The sequence below is a fragment of the Paramormyrops kingsleyae genome, chromosome 4 (assembly GCF_048594095.1).
Source record: "Paramormyrops kingsleyae isolate MSU_618 chromosome 4, PKINGS_0.4, whole genome shotgun sequence".
Lineage (NCBI taxonomy): Eukaryota > Metazoa > Chordata > Actinopteri > Osteoglossiformes > Mormyridae > Paramormyrops > Paramormyrops kingsleyae.
The window spans coordinates 44,505,712-44,518,888 of record NC_132800.1 but is presented as its reverse complement, the minus strand read 5'-3'; the positions used below and the strand labels follow the sequence as shown (position 1 = coordinate 44,518,888).

At 42.4% G+C, this 13,177-nt stretch overlaps 1 protein-coding gene and 1 long non-coding RNA gene across 5 annotated transcripts; both read right to left on the bottom strand.

Annotated features, from left to right (window-relative positions):
* Window positions 1–1,598: 1,598 nt before the first annotated feature.
* On the bottom strand, window positions 1,599–7,590 carry LOC111853446 (neutral cholesterol ester hydrolase 1-like). 4 transcript variants are annotated; one of them, XM_023830332.2, is made up of 5 exons: window positions 7,535–7,590; window positions 5,465–5,726; window positions 5,157–5,226; window positions 4,895–5,066; window positions 1,599–3,703 (listed from the first exon to the last, which is right to left on the bottom strand). In XM_023830332.2, the coding sequence occupies exons 3-5, from the start codon at window positions 5,222–5,224 to the stop codon at window positions 3,086–3,088; spliced, it is 858 nt and encodes a 285-aa protein (XP_023686100.1). In that variant the 5' UTR covers window positions 5,225–5,226; window positions 5,465–5,726; window positions 7,535–7,590; the 3' UTR covers window positions 1,599–3,085. The 4 variants fall into 4 exon arrangements, with proteins under 4 accessions (XP_023686100.1, XP_023686099.1, XP_023686096.1 ...); XM_023830331.2 differs by having other exon boundaries at window positions 5,498–5,726; XM_023830328.2 differs by having other exon boundaries at window positions 7,345–7,573.
* A 1,576-nt stretch (window positions 7,591–9,166) lies between these two features.
* Window positions 9,167–10,424, bottom strand: LOC140588877 (uncharacterized). Its single transcript, XR_011990117.1, has 3 exons — window positions 10,300–10,424; window positions 9,851–9,948; window positions 9,167–9,727 (listed from the first exon to the last, which is right to left on the bottom strand). It is a non-coding gene; the product is annotated as an uncharacterized lncRNA (long non-coding RNA).
* Window positions 10,425–13,177: the final 2,753 nt, after the last annotated feature.

Sequence of the window (13,177 nt, the reverse complement as noted above, 5' to 3'; positions counted from 1 at the left end):
CCCCTGTCTGTTATTGCTCCTGACAAGCGTGTATTCGAAGCGGCAGATGAATGCGCGTTAGAAAAAAGGTGTTAATCAGTGTCTGCGGGGGTCACGCATGATAACTGATAACAGCTGTAAAGCAACGGGGGGTCGGTTACCTGTAGTGTTGGATTTCGATGGAAAACGAGGTGTCGGTTCCGGGAGTACCACGCTTGTGTGCCAGTTGTTTTGTCACACATCATTACCTCCAAATGCCAGTAGTTTTCTCAGGAACCGGCTGGAGCAACAACAACATCTGTGTGATTCCACTATAATAATAATAAAAAATCGATTAATAAACACAAGCCAGATGCACTTAACGCTTTCTCATGAGATCACGCTGCTTTCGGAGAGCGCAGTGGCCACAGAGGAGGGGCGGTGTCATTCTCATGGGAGCGCGCGGGGTGGGGGGTAATCCACGTCCTGCAGAGAGCTCTTGGCTCAAGCCGTGAGGCCCCATGGTCATCCAGCATCCAGCTGCTGCGGTGGGCGTCAGAGTGGGCGTGTTATTGTTGCATTTTACTTTACATTTTATTTATTGAGGAGACTCTTAGTTTTTGAAAAAGCAGGGGCAGCCAGTCCCAAGAATAACTGTGTGTTAAGGCACACAGCAATCAATCAATAATCATATATGCATACATTCAGGCAGGACATGACCGGTCCTGATCCCTGAAACTTCCTCGTTTTGCAATCGAATCTGCAAACTTGGCCCATCTGAGGCGTGTTCCTCCTAGCAATCCAAGGTGCAGCGGGGGGGTTGCGCGCACTTTCACTTTCACAAGTTCCGTTTCCCCACAAACAATAGAAACATGGAGCAAAGGGCCTGAGTTACACCCACAGTTTGGCACGCCGCCAGGAGGGGGTGGCAGTGAGACGTGACAAGGCCAGCATTCACGCACCGCTATGCGTGTGTTGTGCCCAGCGGTACTGATGCCTCCAGCCTGTGTTTCTGCTGCAGGAACAGCTCCCCTAGGGAGCAATGCAGTCAGGACACTACACGAACGAGCTCATCCAGCCCCCCTTCATTCCACAGGCTAATCGGGCGTATTTGTGTTGCACTGGATCCATAGTGAAACCCAACATGCAGGAATAATGGTGCAAGGGCTCTTTGTGTACATGGGACATTTTCATTTTAAACTCTTACGGTCTCTGGTTCGTGGGACTAAATCTACATATACATCAATCACAACACCCCTCCTTCGATTCATTTTTATACCTGCCTGTCCTATGCAGTGTGTTATATTTACAACTATAGAAACATTACTGTGGTTTTTGATATATTTATGAATACTAATGATTCGTAATTATGTATTCATTGAGTGGGGGTGCACGCGTGTGTCGATGGGTGTGGGTGCTTCATGGGGCGGGTCCCCACATGCAGAGAGCAAAACAATAAATGTTTAACAGGAAGGGTTTGGGCTGAAGTTCCTGGCTTTTTCCAGAACATGACATATCCAGGCTTTCTCTTCTAAAAAACATGGGTCTTAGGGCCAATTCCAAGTGGCAAAATAAACAAGCCAGCTGGGAGTTATGCTTTGATCTCCGTCTTAAGGTGAAAAAAAACACAACAATTTAGCTTGAATTTTACAGCTTCTTTGTTTTATTGAAAAGAGATTTGACATTCTGTGGTTCTGGATGAAGAGTAAGATCACCACGGCAACAGCGACCCCTGGCTTTTAACCATGCTGAAGGCATCCTGAGAGCGTCCGGCCATCCACGGTCACCGGCTGAGCACTGTGGCTGACGTTATTTATTAAGGCTGCCGGAGTTTACATCTTTACTGACCTTCGCTGGTGCAGCTGAATTATGTTTACATTCATGTGGCAAAAGATCCCAGATAAAAGATTAGGTAATAATGAACAGAAGATTGCAAAAGATTACTATCACCAGCCTGGGATTCTTGCTATTAAATTATTATTATTAACGTGAATAAGGAAATGGCAGCGACTGCGATTGCTCCGCAACCTCGGATAGCTCCTTTTGCCACATCCAACCCGGCTCACATATGCCACCACGTCCAAACAATGCACTTTGTTGTTTTAATTCCAGGGGTGCCATCTAGGTTGCCCAAAGGACAGCCGTTCAAACAAACAGCTTTATAGCGGCTCTTAGGAGTCACACATACCGGTGGCAAATTTCACAGCTTTTTTCATCATGGTTCGAAGAGTTTTGTAAAGAAAAAAAAGAAGAAAAAAGCTTCAGTGATTGTAATGTCTGCTTGCTGGGATCAGTGTTACCTGGCATGCTCCTGTCTCCAGTGTGATCACCATTGCAAGGTCTCTGTCATGCTGTGTCACTGCAGAAATGATTGCCTGTACTCCCAAGTATGCCTGTCTCACAATCTGCTTCTGATACATTCCTGAATCCATAGACCAAATGACACACTATGCAGCTTCAAGGAACACCAGAAGAAATTAAATTAGATTACATATAAATACTGTTCATATGTAATCCTAAAACATGCACACATCTTTTCGTATCAAACCCTGGGTCATCTACATAGTTGTAAATGTAAACATTCTAGTCGTACCTTGGAGGTGTCACATGACACTGGTCACATGACAAGGCAACCGAAAGCAACAGAGCCGCGTAAAAAGGAATGTCTGAGTTCGCTGTTCTCTGATCTTGTACAGCAAGTTCTCAGGCTGAAGAGTTTATGCAGTGTGTCTGTGTTAATCATGTTTAAAAGAAAAAGCTGCCAGTAGACATTGCATTTCAGTACTCTTTGTGAAGACGTTTTTTTTATAAAAAAAAAAAGATATACATAGGTAGAAACTCAAAGTGAGTCCTTAAAGTCGGAGGTGATACGTTTTTCTTGGTAATGTATGTTGACAGATTTTGCCCCATTCATTCTCTCTCTCTCTCTCTCTCTCTCTCATTTAAACAACCCACAATCTCAATAAGTCCACAGTTACTCTTAAAAGCAGTGACTATAATATTTTAACCAGCACCATGAGACCACACACCAGCTTTTCTGTAAACCAACAGCGACGTGTCCTGCATGGGTGGGGCTCAGCAGGGTAGGGTGCAGTCAGGTGAGGTGGGCGGGGATGGGTAGACCTGTTTACAGATTTTCACCCAACCAGCATATGTAGTTTTGCACGCATCTTATTCCAACCTCCAGGTAGGCGGGCCAGAAGGCAAAGGACAGGCAGCCATGGAAACCATCCTCATGGTGATCGTAGCTGACGGCCACTCCTGCCTCCTCCAGGCGCCGCCCATACATGAGGCCATCATCCCGCAGCACGTCATGCTCGCATGTCAGGATGTAGGTGGGCGGGGCCTGGGTCAGCACCTCCTGCTCAGCCAGCAACGGGGCTGCCCGTGGGTCAGTCAGGCCTGGCAGCTCCTCCAGCATCTGCACAGAGCCCCTCAGCGGTACCACTGGCTCATAGTTCTTGCGGACTGTGGCCGGCAGCAGCCGGGTCCAGTTCAGCTTGTCCCGGTGCGAGGTGAGCTGGCTCACGTCCAGTGCTGCGTGGTCATTAGCCAGCAGGGGCTGGATGTAGCTCGGGTCTCCGCCCAGGTATTCCAGCCAGAACCGGGCCATGAGGGGGCGGTACAGTATGGGAACTGCCTGGTTCTGCTGGTAGGAAGGTGTGTTGAAGTCCAGGGCTTGCAGAACTGGGTAGATCAGGGCCTGCACCCGGAACTTGATTGGTGCCTGGGAGTCCATAGCGACCTGTTTGGAAAGACGAGATCAACTGGAGAACATCTGTAAATAATATAAAGGCAGCTCACAAGTGACATAAAACTGACTTCAGTAAATTCAGGCTTCTGTGAAAAATATCCAGAATAATAAATAAAACCAAGATATGGGCAAGATATGGATATTTTGACCTGTACTGGTAACCAATACATATTTTGCCTAATTTCACCAATATTGATAACCAGTACAGGAGACCAGAGGTTAGCTGGTCATCAGAATCAGCAATAATAGAGAAAATATATTTATTTGATTACTTGTATATTTTTGGCTTATGTGTTTTTTGCTGTAAGATGTGTTGAATAGTATGGTGGGGGGTGGAATTTCGACTTACAGTATGTAATGATTTGTTGAACGATTACTTATGTTAATCGAGAACAGCCTGTATTCATTTATGTCGTGTTGGGCCAATTTCTTTTTCTCAAAATACATCTGCAAACATGGTCTCATCTTACATTCAAGGCAATAGATGGCGCCAAATGCAATATTCTGTAATGAGTGTTTTGACTTATCATAATGTAGATTTGCCATAAGATGTCTTGCGGGAACGTGAGAGTCTGACAGTGTGAGCATCATGCCAGATGTGTGAGAGCTGGCAGCCCTGGCAATGCGTGTGTTTAGCGTGTTTCCCTGACTGTCGTTTATATTCTTGGCTTCCCTGGCTGTGCCGCTGCTAGTATTAAACCGATAGTATCTATTAATACAGTGACATTCATTTTAAAAGAGCTGCCATATCAGTTATTAATATGGCCCAACCTTTCTCCGCAAATTTTTGTTTTACCCTCTGCAGGTGGGTCTGCTGCATTGATAACATTCTGCACCCCTCCCAAATAAGCTTGTTGTTTAATACACTTGTAATGATTGCCTGTGGTTGCTTTTTAAGCTGTGGTTGCTTTTTAAGCTGTGGTTGCTGGTTAACTTATTATATGTTCTTGTCAAATAAAATTATTTTTATTTATAAAGGTAAGATTTGGTAATCTAAAAACTTTCTATCTAGAAATAGTTGCCAAAAAGTGGGGAGCTGGGGTTGTAAGGGGTTGTAATAGGTTGTAATAGGTAATTCCTATTGCCAAGAGATTAGCATGTTTGGATCACATGAAGGCCAGAAAGACTTAGCGGACTTTGTTGGCCCTCATCCTAAGGTCTTTGCTGCAACACGTGACTGACCTCATGAGCCACTGCGGCACCCAGGTTAGCCCCGGCGCTGTCCCCGGTCACACCCACCCGGCCTGGGTCCACCGAGTACCGGGCCAGAACCTCAGGCTGCAGGAAGTGCCAGGCGGCCTGGATGGCATCATGGTACTGACCTGGGAAGACCACATCCGGAGCCAGGCGATAACTGCAAAGGGCACAGAGGAATGGGTCAGCATGATGTCACCAACCAGGCCCCAAGCAGAGAAAAGTGCATCTCCTGCGAGGACGCACTCACTCAACGGACACAATGACCGCGTCCAGCTCCTGGGCCATCCTGCGGCACAGCTGGTCATAGGATCGCATCCCTGTTGAGACAGAGAATCACATTCCTGAGGGACTGAAGGCAGCACAGCAAAATATTGTCATTATTGTTGCTATTATTTGTAAGGTTCTATATTGCCTCTGTGTGTGTGGGGAGGGGGGGCAGTTGGTTTAGTAAGGAAGGTTCCACATCGCATGTGTGGGGAGGGGGGGTTTAGTAAGGAAGGTTATATGTTGCCAGTTTATGGGGGGTCAGGGTTAGTAAAGAAGATTCCACATCACCTATATTTGTTGTGGTTTCTCCTTTCCACTTACTGCCGCTGCCTATCGCCCATCCCCCTCCATGGAAGTAGAGCAGGCCCCTCTTCAGCTGCCCCCTCAGCTCCCGGGTGGACTCGAACACACGAACCTGGAGCCCAGCGAAGACAGTGTCACTGACGGACACCCCCTCACTCGAATGTGGGGCCAGAACTTCCAGGTGGTCCACGGCAAAGTTCAGAACCCGGGTGTGGTGACTGAGGCCAAGGTCGTCCACAAGGTATCCCTGAGGGGAAGATCACATGATCAGTCACATGGTCTCCACAGTGATTTATGAGTCCAAATTCCTGCAAGTGTGTGTAGAGCTGAAGAGGTTGGATGGCTGCATCAGCTGACTGTTCCTGGAGGGTCGTGGCTTAGCCAGAATGTGTCAGCATTGCTGTCACCCAGTCAGCCACCCTCAAGCCAAACAGTCTCCCCTCTCCCATACACACAAGAACAAACACGCACACAATTAAAAAAACAGGGTGGAATTCAGGAAAATTAAATGTTGCAAGACTTAAACTTCTTTTAAGAACATAAGAAACTTACAAACGAGAGGAGGCCATTCGGCCCATCAAGCTTATTTGGGGAGAACTTAACTAATAGCTCAGAGTTGATAAAATCTTATCTAGCTCTGATTTAAAGGAACCCAGAGTTTTAGTTTCCGCTACACTAGCAGGAAGACTTTTGAGCTGGGGAATTATCCCTGTGTACACATAATCAGGCAAAATGAGGTGAACCTGGTGACATTATCAAGGGTGTTGGTCTGGGTTCAACACTGGTTGGGACAAAATTATCCCCAAACCCCATGTCCCACAATATCGGTACAGAAGTGACCCTACCATCCGTACCCAATACTACAACCTTGGACAAAATTAATATGAACAAGATAGGCATTTATTTATGCAAGGGATTCACAATGTTAAGCAAAGTATATTACCAGTTAAGCACAACATATTACCAGCTGGTTTCCAGTTACACTGGTCTGCTTTACTCACCAGTAGAATCACTCCCTTCCATTGAAAGAGAACAGCTGGCTGGTAATACAAACCATTAAATTTGTCCACTGGAAACCAGTAAAACTGGTAAAATGCGTTTCGTGATTAAATATGCCTTCGGGCATAAATGTCAGAACTGCATCCTCCCGTATTATTTATGTTCCTACACGGAATGAATAAGTGCTCTTTGAATAACATTAGAGGGACTGGATTAGGTCCGCGGCTCCAGAAACGCCAAAATAGGATTACGGAGTGTTTGATAGTTCAGGCAGGTGAGGACTTGGCCTGAGGTGGCCGTGGGGGTGATGGAGATCTGGGCTGACAGGACGTACCCCCCGCACAAAAAATTACTAAGTGTTTCCCGCAGTAAAGCCTTATTCGGATGGGACTTAACCTGGGGTCTTCATGTAATTGAATTAATTCTGACGTTAAAATCAATGGACAGGAATCATTTTATCTCTGTTATCTCTGGTAATTCGGGGACGTTACATACATTTCCTATCCTGTCCGAACAAATAACTTTACAAACAACATAGCGAACCATTCTACAGTAGGTACAACTACTTCCGTAAGAATAGTGTTTAAGAATGAAGTGATGTTTCACAAGGAGCCTCATTCATATATGATGCCTGTCTGTGGGATTATGCAAAACCTGTTAAGAGACAGACACACAGGCGATATACAGTCTATACATTGTAGCCTACTCGAAATCGATGGGGGCAACTGGAAGCCTACGGTGCGTGCTAGACTAGGTAAGCTACTGTAAACGAATATTCGACACCGACATCATAAACTCAGTAACATGCGCGGGAAATTGCATTTCTAGATGCATAAATGTGTATGTGTGTATAGTGTATTTCTTACCATTTTCACAACGAAGCGTATTCCTGCATCTAGCAGCATAACTTTCCACGGCTCGGAAATCGCACTTGGCAGTGGGGTGTAAATGTAATAGGCTGTCGCGACCGTCAGGAAGAAAGCGATCACCAAAAAGAGATGCATCTCCGTATGTGATCCCTGCAACATTGAGGAGCCGGACGAGTATATGACTTACAGGGATCCAGCGCCGGGCAAGTAAGGTCCGCAGCAGTGATCTGACATAAGTGACAGTGTAACGCTCCGGAAGGTGACTTCAAAATAAAAGTCCTCTGTTTACGGGACTTCAGTATCTCGTTTATCTTAAATAATTATTGTGTGTCAAATTAAAGACTGAAAATCCGAATGATAAAGGAAGAAGTATATTGATATTGTAAAATATTTTATATGGTGTCTGTGGATGGGTAGATGCATTCGATCCTTGTTGTTTTATGCTCGCTCTGTTCACTATTAATTTGAATTCAAGAGTGGAACTGAAGAGTACACTGCAGTGGGGTTTTGTTTTGGAATAACATTCCCAGTGCAAACTGTGACAGCCCTCGGGTGAATGCTGTGACCCGCAATGTCAGTTAATAAAGAAAATTTCTGTGATTCCGGTTACTTCTCTGGCTGGCCCTCACCAGTTTTGTGATAAAGGTGGTGCCAGTATTACCCAGTGCATGTACATGGTGTCAGCGTTGCGAAGCTTACAGAGCACATTTGTTATACGTTTTAAAATCACCACAGTAAAAGAATATATGAATAAATTCTATTCCGAAATTGAAGAGTGCAGTTTAACAAAGATATCAAGGTATCTTATTATCTGTCATCACAAACATGACCGAAAACACGAAGTTGTGTCCAGGTATCGCCAATACATATCTTAAAATATATAGCCTAGATATAGAAAATGACCGAACCGGATCGAATTCGGTTACAGGTAATATATACTGTCTGCCGCTTCTAGAAAAAAAGAACGAACTGATGTATAATCACCGCATGAAAATAAACAATCAAAGGCTGTCTAAAACTATGTCTATTTAAAGAGCAGTGGGGCCATTATTCATGGGAAACATTTTCTGTACGCCTTGCCAATGTTTTTGTTCTCTGAAAATCCTGCACTGCGCTTAAGCCACCACGAGGAGTCGCTGCTAAGCTGTGAGTTGAAAGCAGGTTGCTAATTACGCGTTTCTTGAAGGATAGTCTGATGTGATGTAGAAGCCATTTAGCGATTAAAATAATGACTTTGTTGTGTTACGTAAAATAGTAGAGAGAAAGGAGCTGGGAGGTTGAAAACAGGGAAAAGTTTCTAAAAATAGAAAGTCGGTTAATGACATCAGACACGAGCCCGCCGAGACTTGATATCCATGAGTCTTCACCTTAAAAGTGGAAAATGCCCCTTCGAGGAGAATATGCATTTCTCATAAAGTTTCCGTCAGCTGGGTCACATGATCTTGGCATCGTGATCCTGGCAGGCACATATAGGCCTATATCCAAAATTATATTATACTTAAGCACTTCAGTGCTTGATTGAACAAGTTATATAATTGGTGCAAGCCACTACTCTATAGACTGACATCATTTGTGGTTTGCATAAGTCTGTAAAAATCCTGGTGGTGACCTGCCGTTTGACGCTGTTTTTGCTGGGACTCATAATTTGCTTATTTATTAGACACTTTTATCTACGAACTATTCATTTTTAAGAAAGTATCTGCCAATCCCTGTAGCAACTTGGGGCTAAGAGAATTGCTAAAGGGCCTAACAGTAACATATCACACCACCAAGCCAGAATTTTAACTAGCAACCTTCCCAGTGGGCACACACTCATGGAATCCACGTGGAAAAGATGTGTTTTCACCACGTGGAAAAGATGGGTAATTTAGGCGTAAAAGGCAAGTTTAATTCCACGTGGATGTTGACACATGGAATCCACGTGTTTTCACCACGTGGAAAAGACGTGGAATTTAGGTGTAAAGGCAAGTTGAATTCACGTGGATGTTGGCCCGTGGAAAATACATGTTGTGTTCAACGTAAATTCCACAAAGTTCAAAATGTCTACAAAGCAGACACAAATCACATAAAAGTTTTGTCATATTTTTATCAATTATTTAGTCATATTTCAAAACAAACAATACAAAATGCACATAAAAACTGGGTGTAGTGCATAATACTGACATAACTTATAAAAATGCCAATACTAATTAAGACTAATGAAACAAACAGAACAGCTAAGACAAGATAGACAACTGTATAAAACACCAAAATAAACAAAAATACAATAACATTTACACTGTGTCCAGTCTTTCTTTCCTCTTAGGTGCTTTTCTCAACCGGTTGGCAATGATGCTGAGGGCAAAGGCTTCTGTAACATCATGGGCCTTTACTACTCTGTCTGTCAATCAAAGGACAAAAATGTTTAGTATAATTCAGATGCATAGACTTCAATGTATCAATACAATCATTATGTCGATATAAAAAAAGACACAACCACATAAGGCACTGTTCAATTACTTACCAGTTATTAATTTGCAAAGCGCTGTCTTCTCAAATGATATTTTATCCCCTCGTGATTCCTTCATGTTTAGTTGACACTTAAGTGAATTGGTAAAGAATCTAGAAGAGAACAGAACTATTTCACATGATTAACAAAAGGCAAATAAGATCTACCTGGTATTCAAACTATGATCTAAGGAAATTATTGTATCAATGAATGTCTGACACAATTGTTGTAGATACAATACGAGTGTGATTTCATATTATAAGCAGATATTTTAGTGAGGGATACAAGATAACATCAAAATCACATCAGAATCGACCGAAATTGCTTATTTTTAAAATGTAATATTATATATAATATGCGCTAGTCACTTTTATAAGTGATTTTAGCTGAAATTTAAAATGAGAAAATTCAATAAAAAACAGTCTTGAAAATTACTAAAATCTGAATTACTCAGATGGGAAAACCTGATAATCGCTCAGGAGGTAACAGCAGACAGGAGAAACCAGCGCGAAACACTACTTTCAGGGATGCAGTTTGCGTACGTTAAAACCAGTTAATACCGGTTCAAAATTGGATGGCGTCAAACGTTTGCGACGCTTATACGACGAAATGTATAAGCCCCGCCCCCACCAGTCTCCTGCTTGTTAATGCTTGCCGTTTGCCAGCTCAAGATGTCAATCCAAAAAAAAAAACTGTTAAACAGTGATTAGAATATGAAATAAAAATAATTGAACCTAATGAATGTTTAATATGTAGAACAAAGTATTGTATTATATTGTTTGTATGATATTGACTTCCATGTTCAGAGGGTGAAGGAAATGGATCTAAATGGATTTCACGTGGATTGCGCATGGATTCCACATGAATTACACGTTAATTTAGAACATATGCTGCATGTCTAACATCACGTGGAATCTACGTGGATAAAATCACTTGGATCCGCCACTTCACCAAATATCCACCAAAAATCCACGGGTTGCCAGCTTGAGTTTAAGCTGTCCAGGGCAAGTAAAGCCTATCTGTATTATTTGTATTAGCACAAAAATACAAAAAGTTAAAAACTAGATATTTCAGATGTTAATATATTTTGCAAAAGAGGGGATGTGTTCTAGTCTTTTTTGGCTTTTAATACAATTTACTGAATTACATTATACAATCACACACACAAAACACACAAAATGTTTGACATTTATGAATTTTCTAATTCTCTGTTCTCTGATTTTCTTTTCACAGATTTACAATTAGGATTGAATGTGCAATTGCAATGGTAAATATTCTATTATTATACCCAAATACACAAGAAATGAATAGATGTATATGCAATTAATACATCTATTAATACTTATGAACACTAAGTTTGCTTTATTCCATCAGTGTGCACCAGCTAGGGCTTTGGACAATTTTGGTAGTGAGATGTTTAATGTTTAATTAATGATTGCCACATTTATGTAAAACATACAAAAATTCTTGTTTGAACTGAGATTATACCACAAATTAGGTCAATCAACCATCAATAGGATGAGTACGAGAATGGTTCCTTATTTTCCACGTGATATCTACGTGAGTTCCACGTACAGTGGAATGAGATGTAAAACTCCACATGTATTCCACGTTAATTTAGAACAGGTTTTCCACGTGCCTAAAATCACATGGAATCTACGTGGATATCAGGTGAAAACTGGTGGATCCACCACTTCACCAAATATCCACCAAAAATCCACGTGGATTACACATGTTGTGCCCACTGGGTTCCAATCACAGACATCGCATCGTAACCCATAGCCCCTGCTTTAACCCGAGAAAATAAAAGCAGCTCCCAAGACCAGCATCTGTCACACTGTTCTTATGAATTTAACAAAGTCTTGAATCCCCTTCAGTCTTTAAGCAGGGTATAAACTATTCAGCCCTTCAGCCTTTAATATATTTAATTTAGTTATGAAGTCACTGCACTCGACTGACTCAGATTAACAATCTAATTATGTTCCTTTGTGCTTCATCCGATTCAAATGTTGGCAGTAAAACTTCACAATTTCACTTGTCAGATTGGTCTAATAACCTAGGATAATTTATTGAGTCCATGACCGTTCTGTCAAACAGGAATAGCTGGTCCATAAATCAATCTAGGGTAACTCCTGCCATTGGAAAGGTATGGCTCACAGACCAACACATGCAGAATGAAGATAACGAGCTCTGTCAGTGACAAACGGATTCGACCATATAAGGTCTAAATGTAAGTGAAAATAGCAAACTGTAACCAGTGCTTTGGAAGACAGTGTATTGTCCTTGGTAATATTAAGAAGTGTACCATTTTATCAGAGGTGGAAACCCAGCAAACATTTTGGTTGTCCCACAATTTTCCAGAGCATCTGGGCTGAATCTCAATATGCGTACTTGACCATACATGTGTTCTTGTGTACCCGTTTTACATCATGTTCCATTGCCGAAGACCAGTTCCAATACTAAAATCACAAGATCAGAGGATGGTAAAAATCCCCGGAAGTTGGTCTTGTTTTGCCCCAAATATCAAGGATGCATTGGGTGCATCCTTGCCAAATGAGAAAAGAAGGCACGAACCATACCATTATCAAGGTTACTTTAATCGGAGTAACGTTTCCATTGTTCCTGTCAGATAGTATTTTCCCACTTTTTTCACTTCTTTGGTTTGTGAGACTGTTGAACTGGAACTGTAGACACCCGCATGTAGCGTTGGTGCAGAGCTGAAATAAATATGGATATTTTAAGTGTGAACTTTATTTGTGAAAAAAGCACAAGTAATCATATCAGGAATAATTAGTCATTTAGACTGAACATTTGAATTATGTGTCATTTATTAAATACTACAATAAAAATTATGGCCTGGGTAACCAGCTGGGTGTACAGCATTGTGGAACAGTAAGTACACATTTGTCTCAATCCACAATTGGCGCGTTCTCTGTCCTCGTGATCTTGCAAGATCCTTCTTGGAAGGCAAGTTCGCAAGACCTGTCTTGCCAAGACCACAAGCACGGTCTTTGCGTTCTTGGTATTGAGATTTACCTCTGGCCAGTGCCTGTTTTAATGTCAGGACACTCTGTGTAAGGTGATTAACATGTTTATCCCCAGGACTGCCTGGATTCATAGCCCTCTTTTACGATAAAGCTTTTTTTTTGCTGCACAACTTTGGCCTGAGGTTTTTAAGGTCACCTTGGAGATTCTTGGCTTTTGCATGGGCTGTTGGCAGAATACCCACTGTCATGCCCAAAGGTGGCTTGCATTTTAGTGTTTCACTTGCAGACAAACCTGTTTCACAGACAGTTAAGCCATAACTCAGATACTTAATCCCACGTGGGATGTCTGCAGACA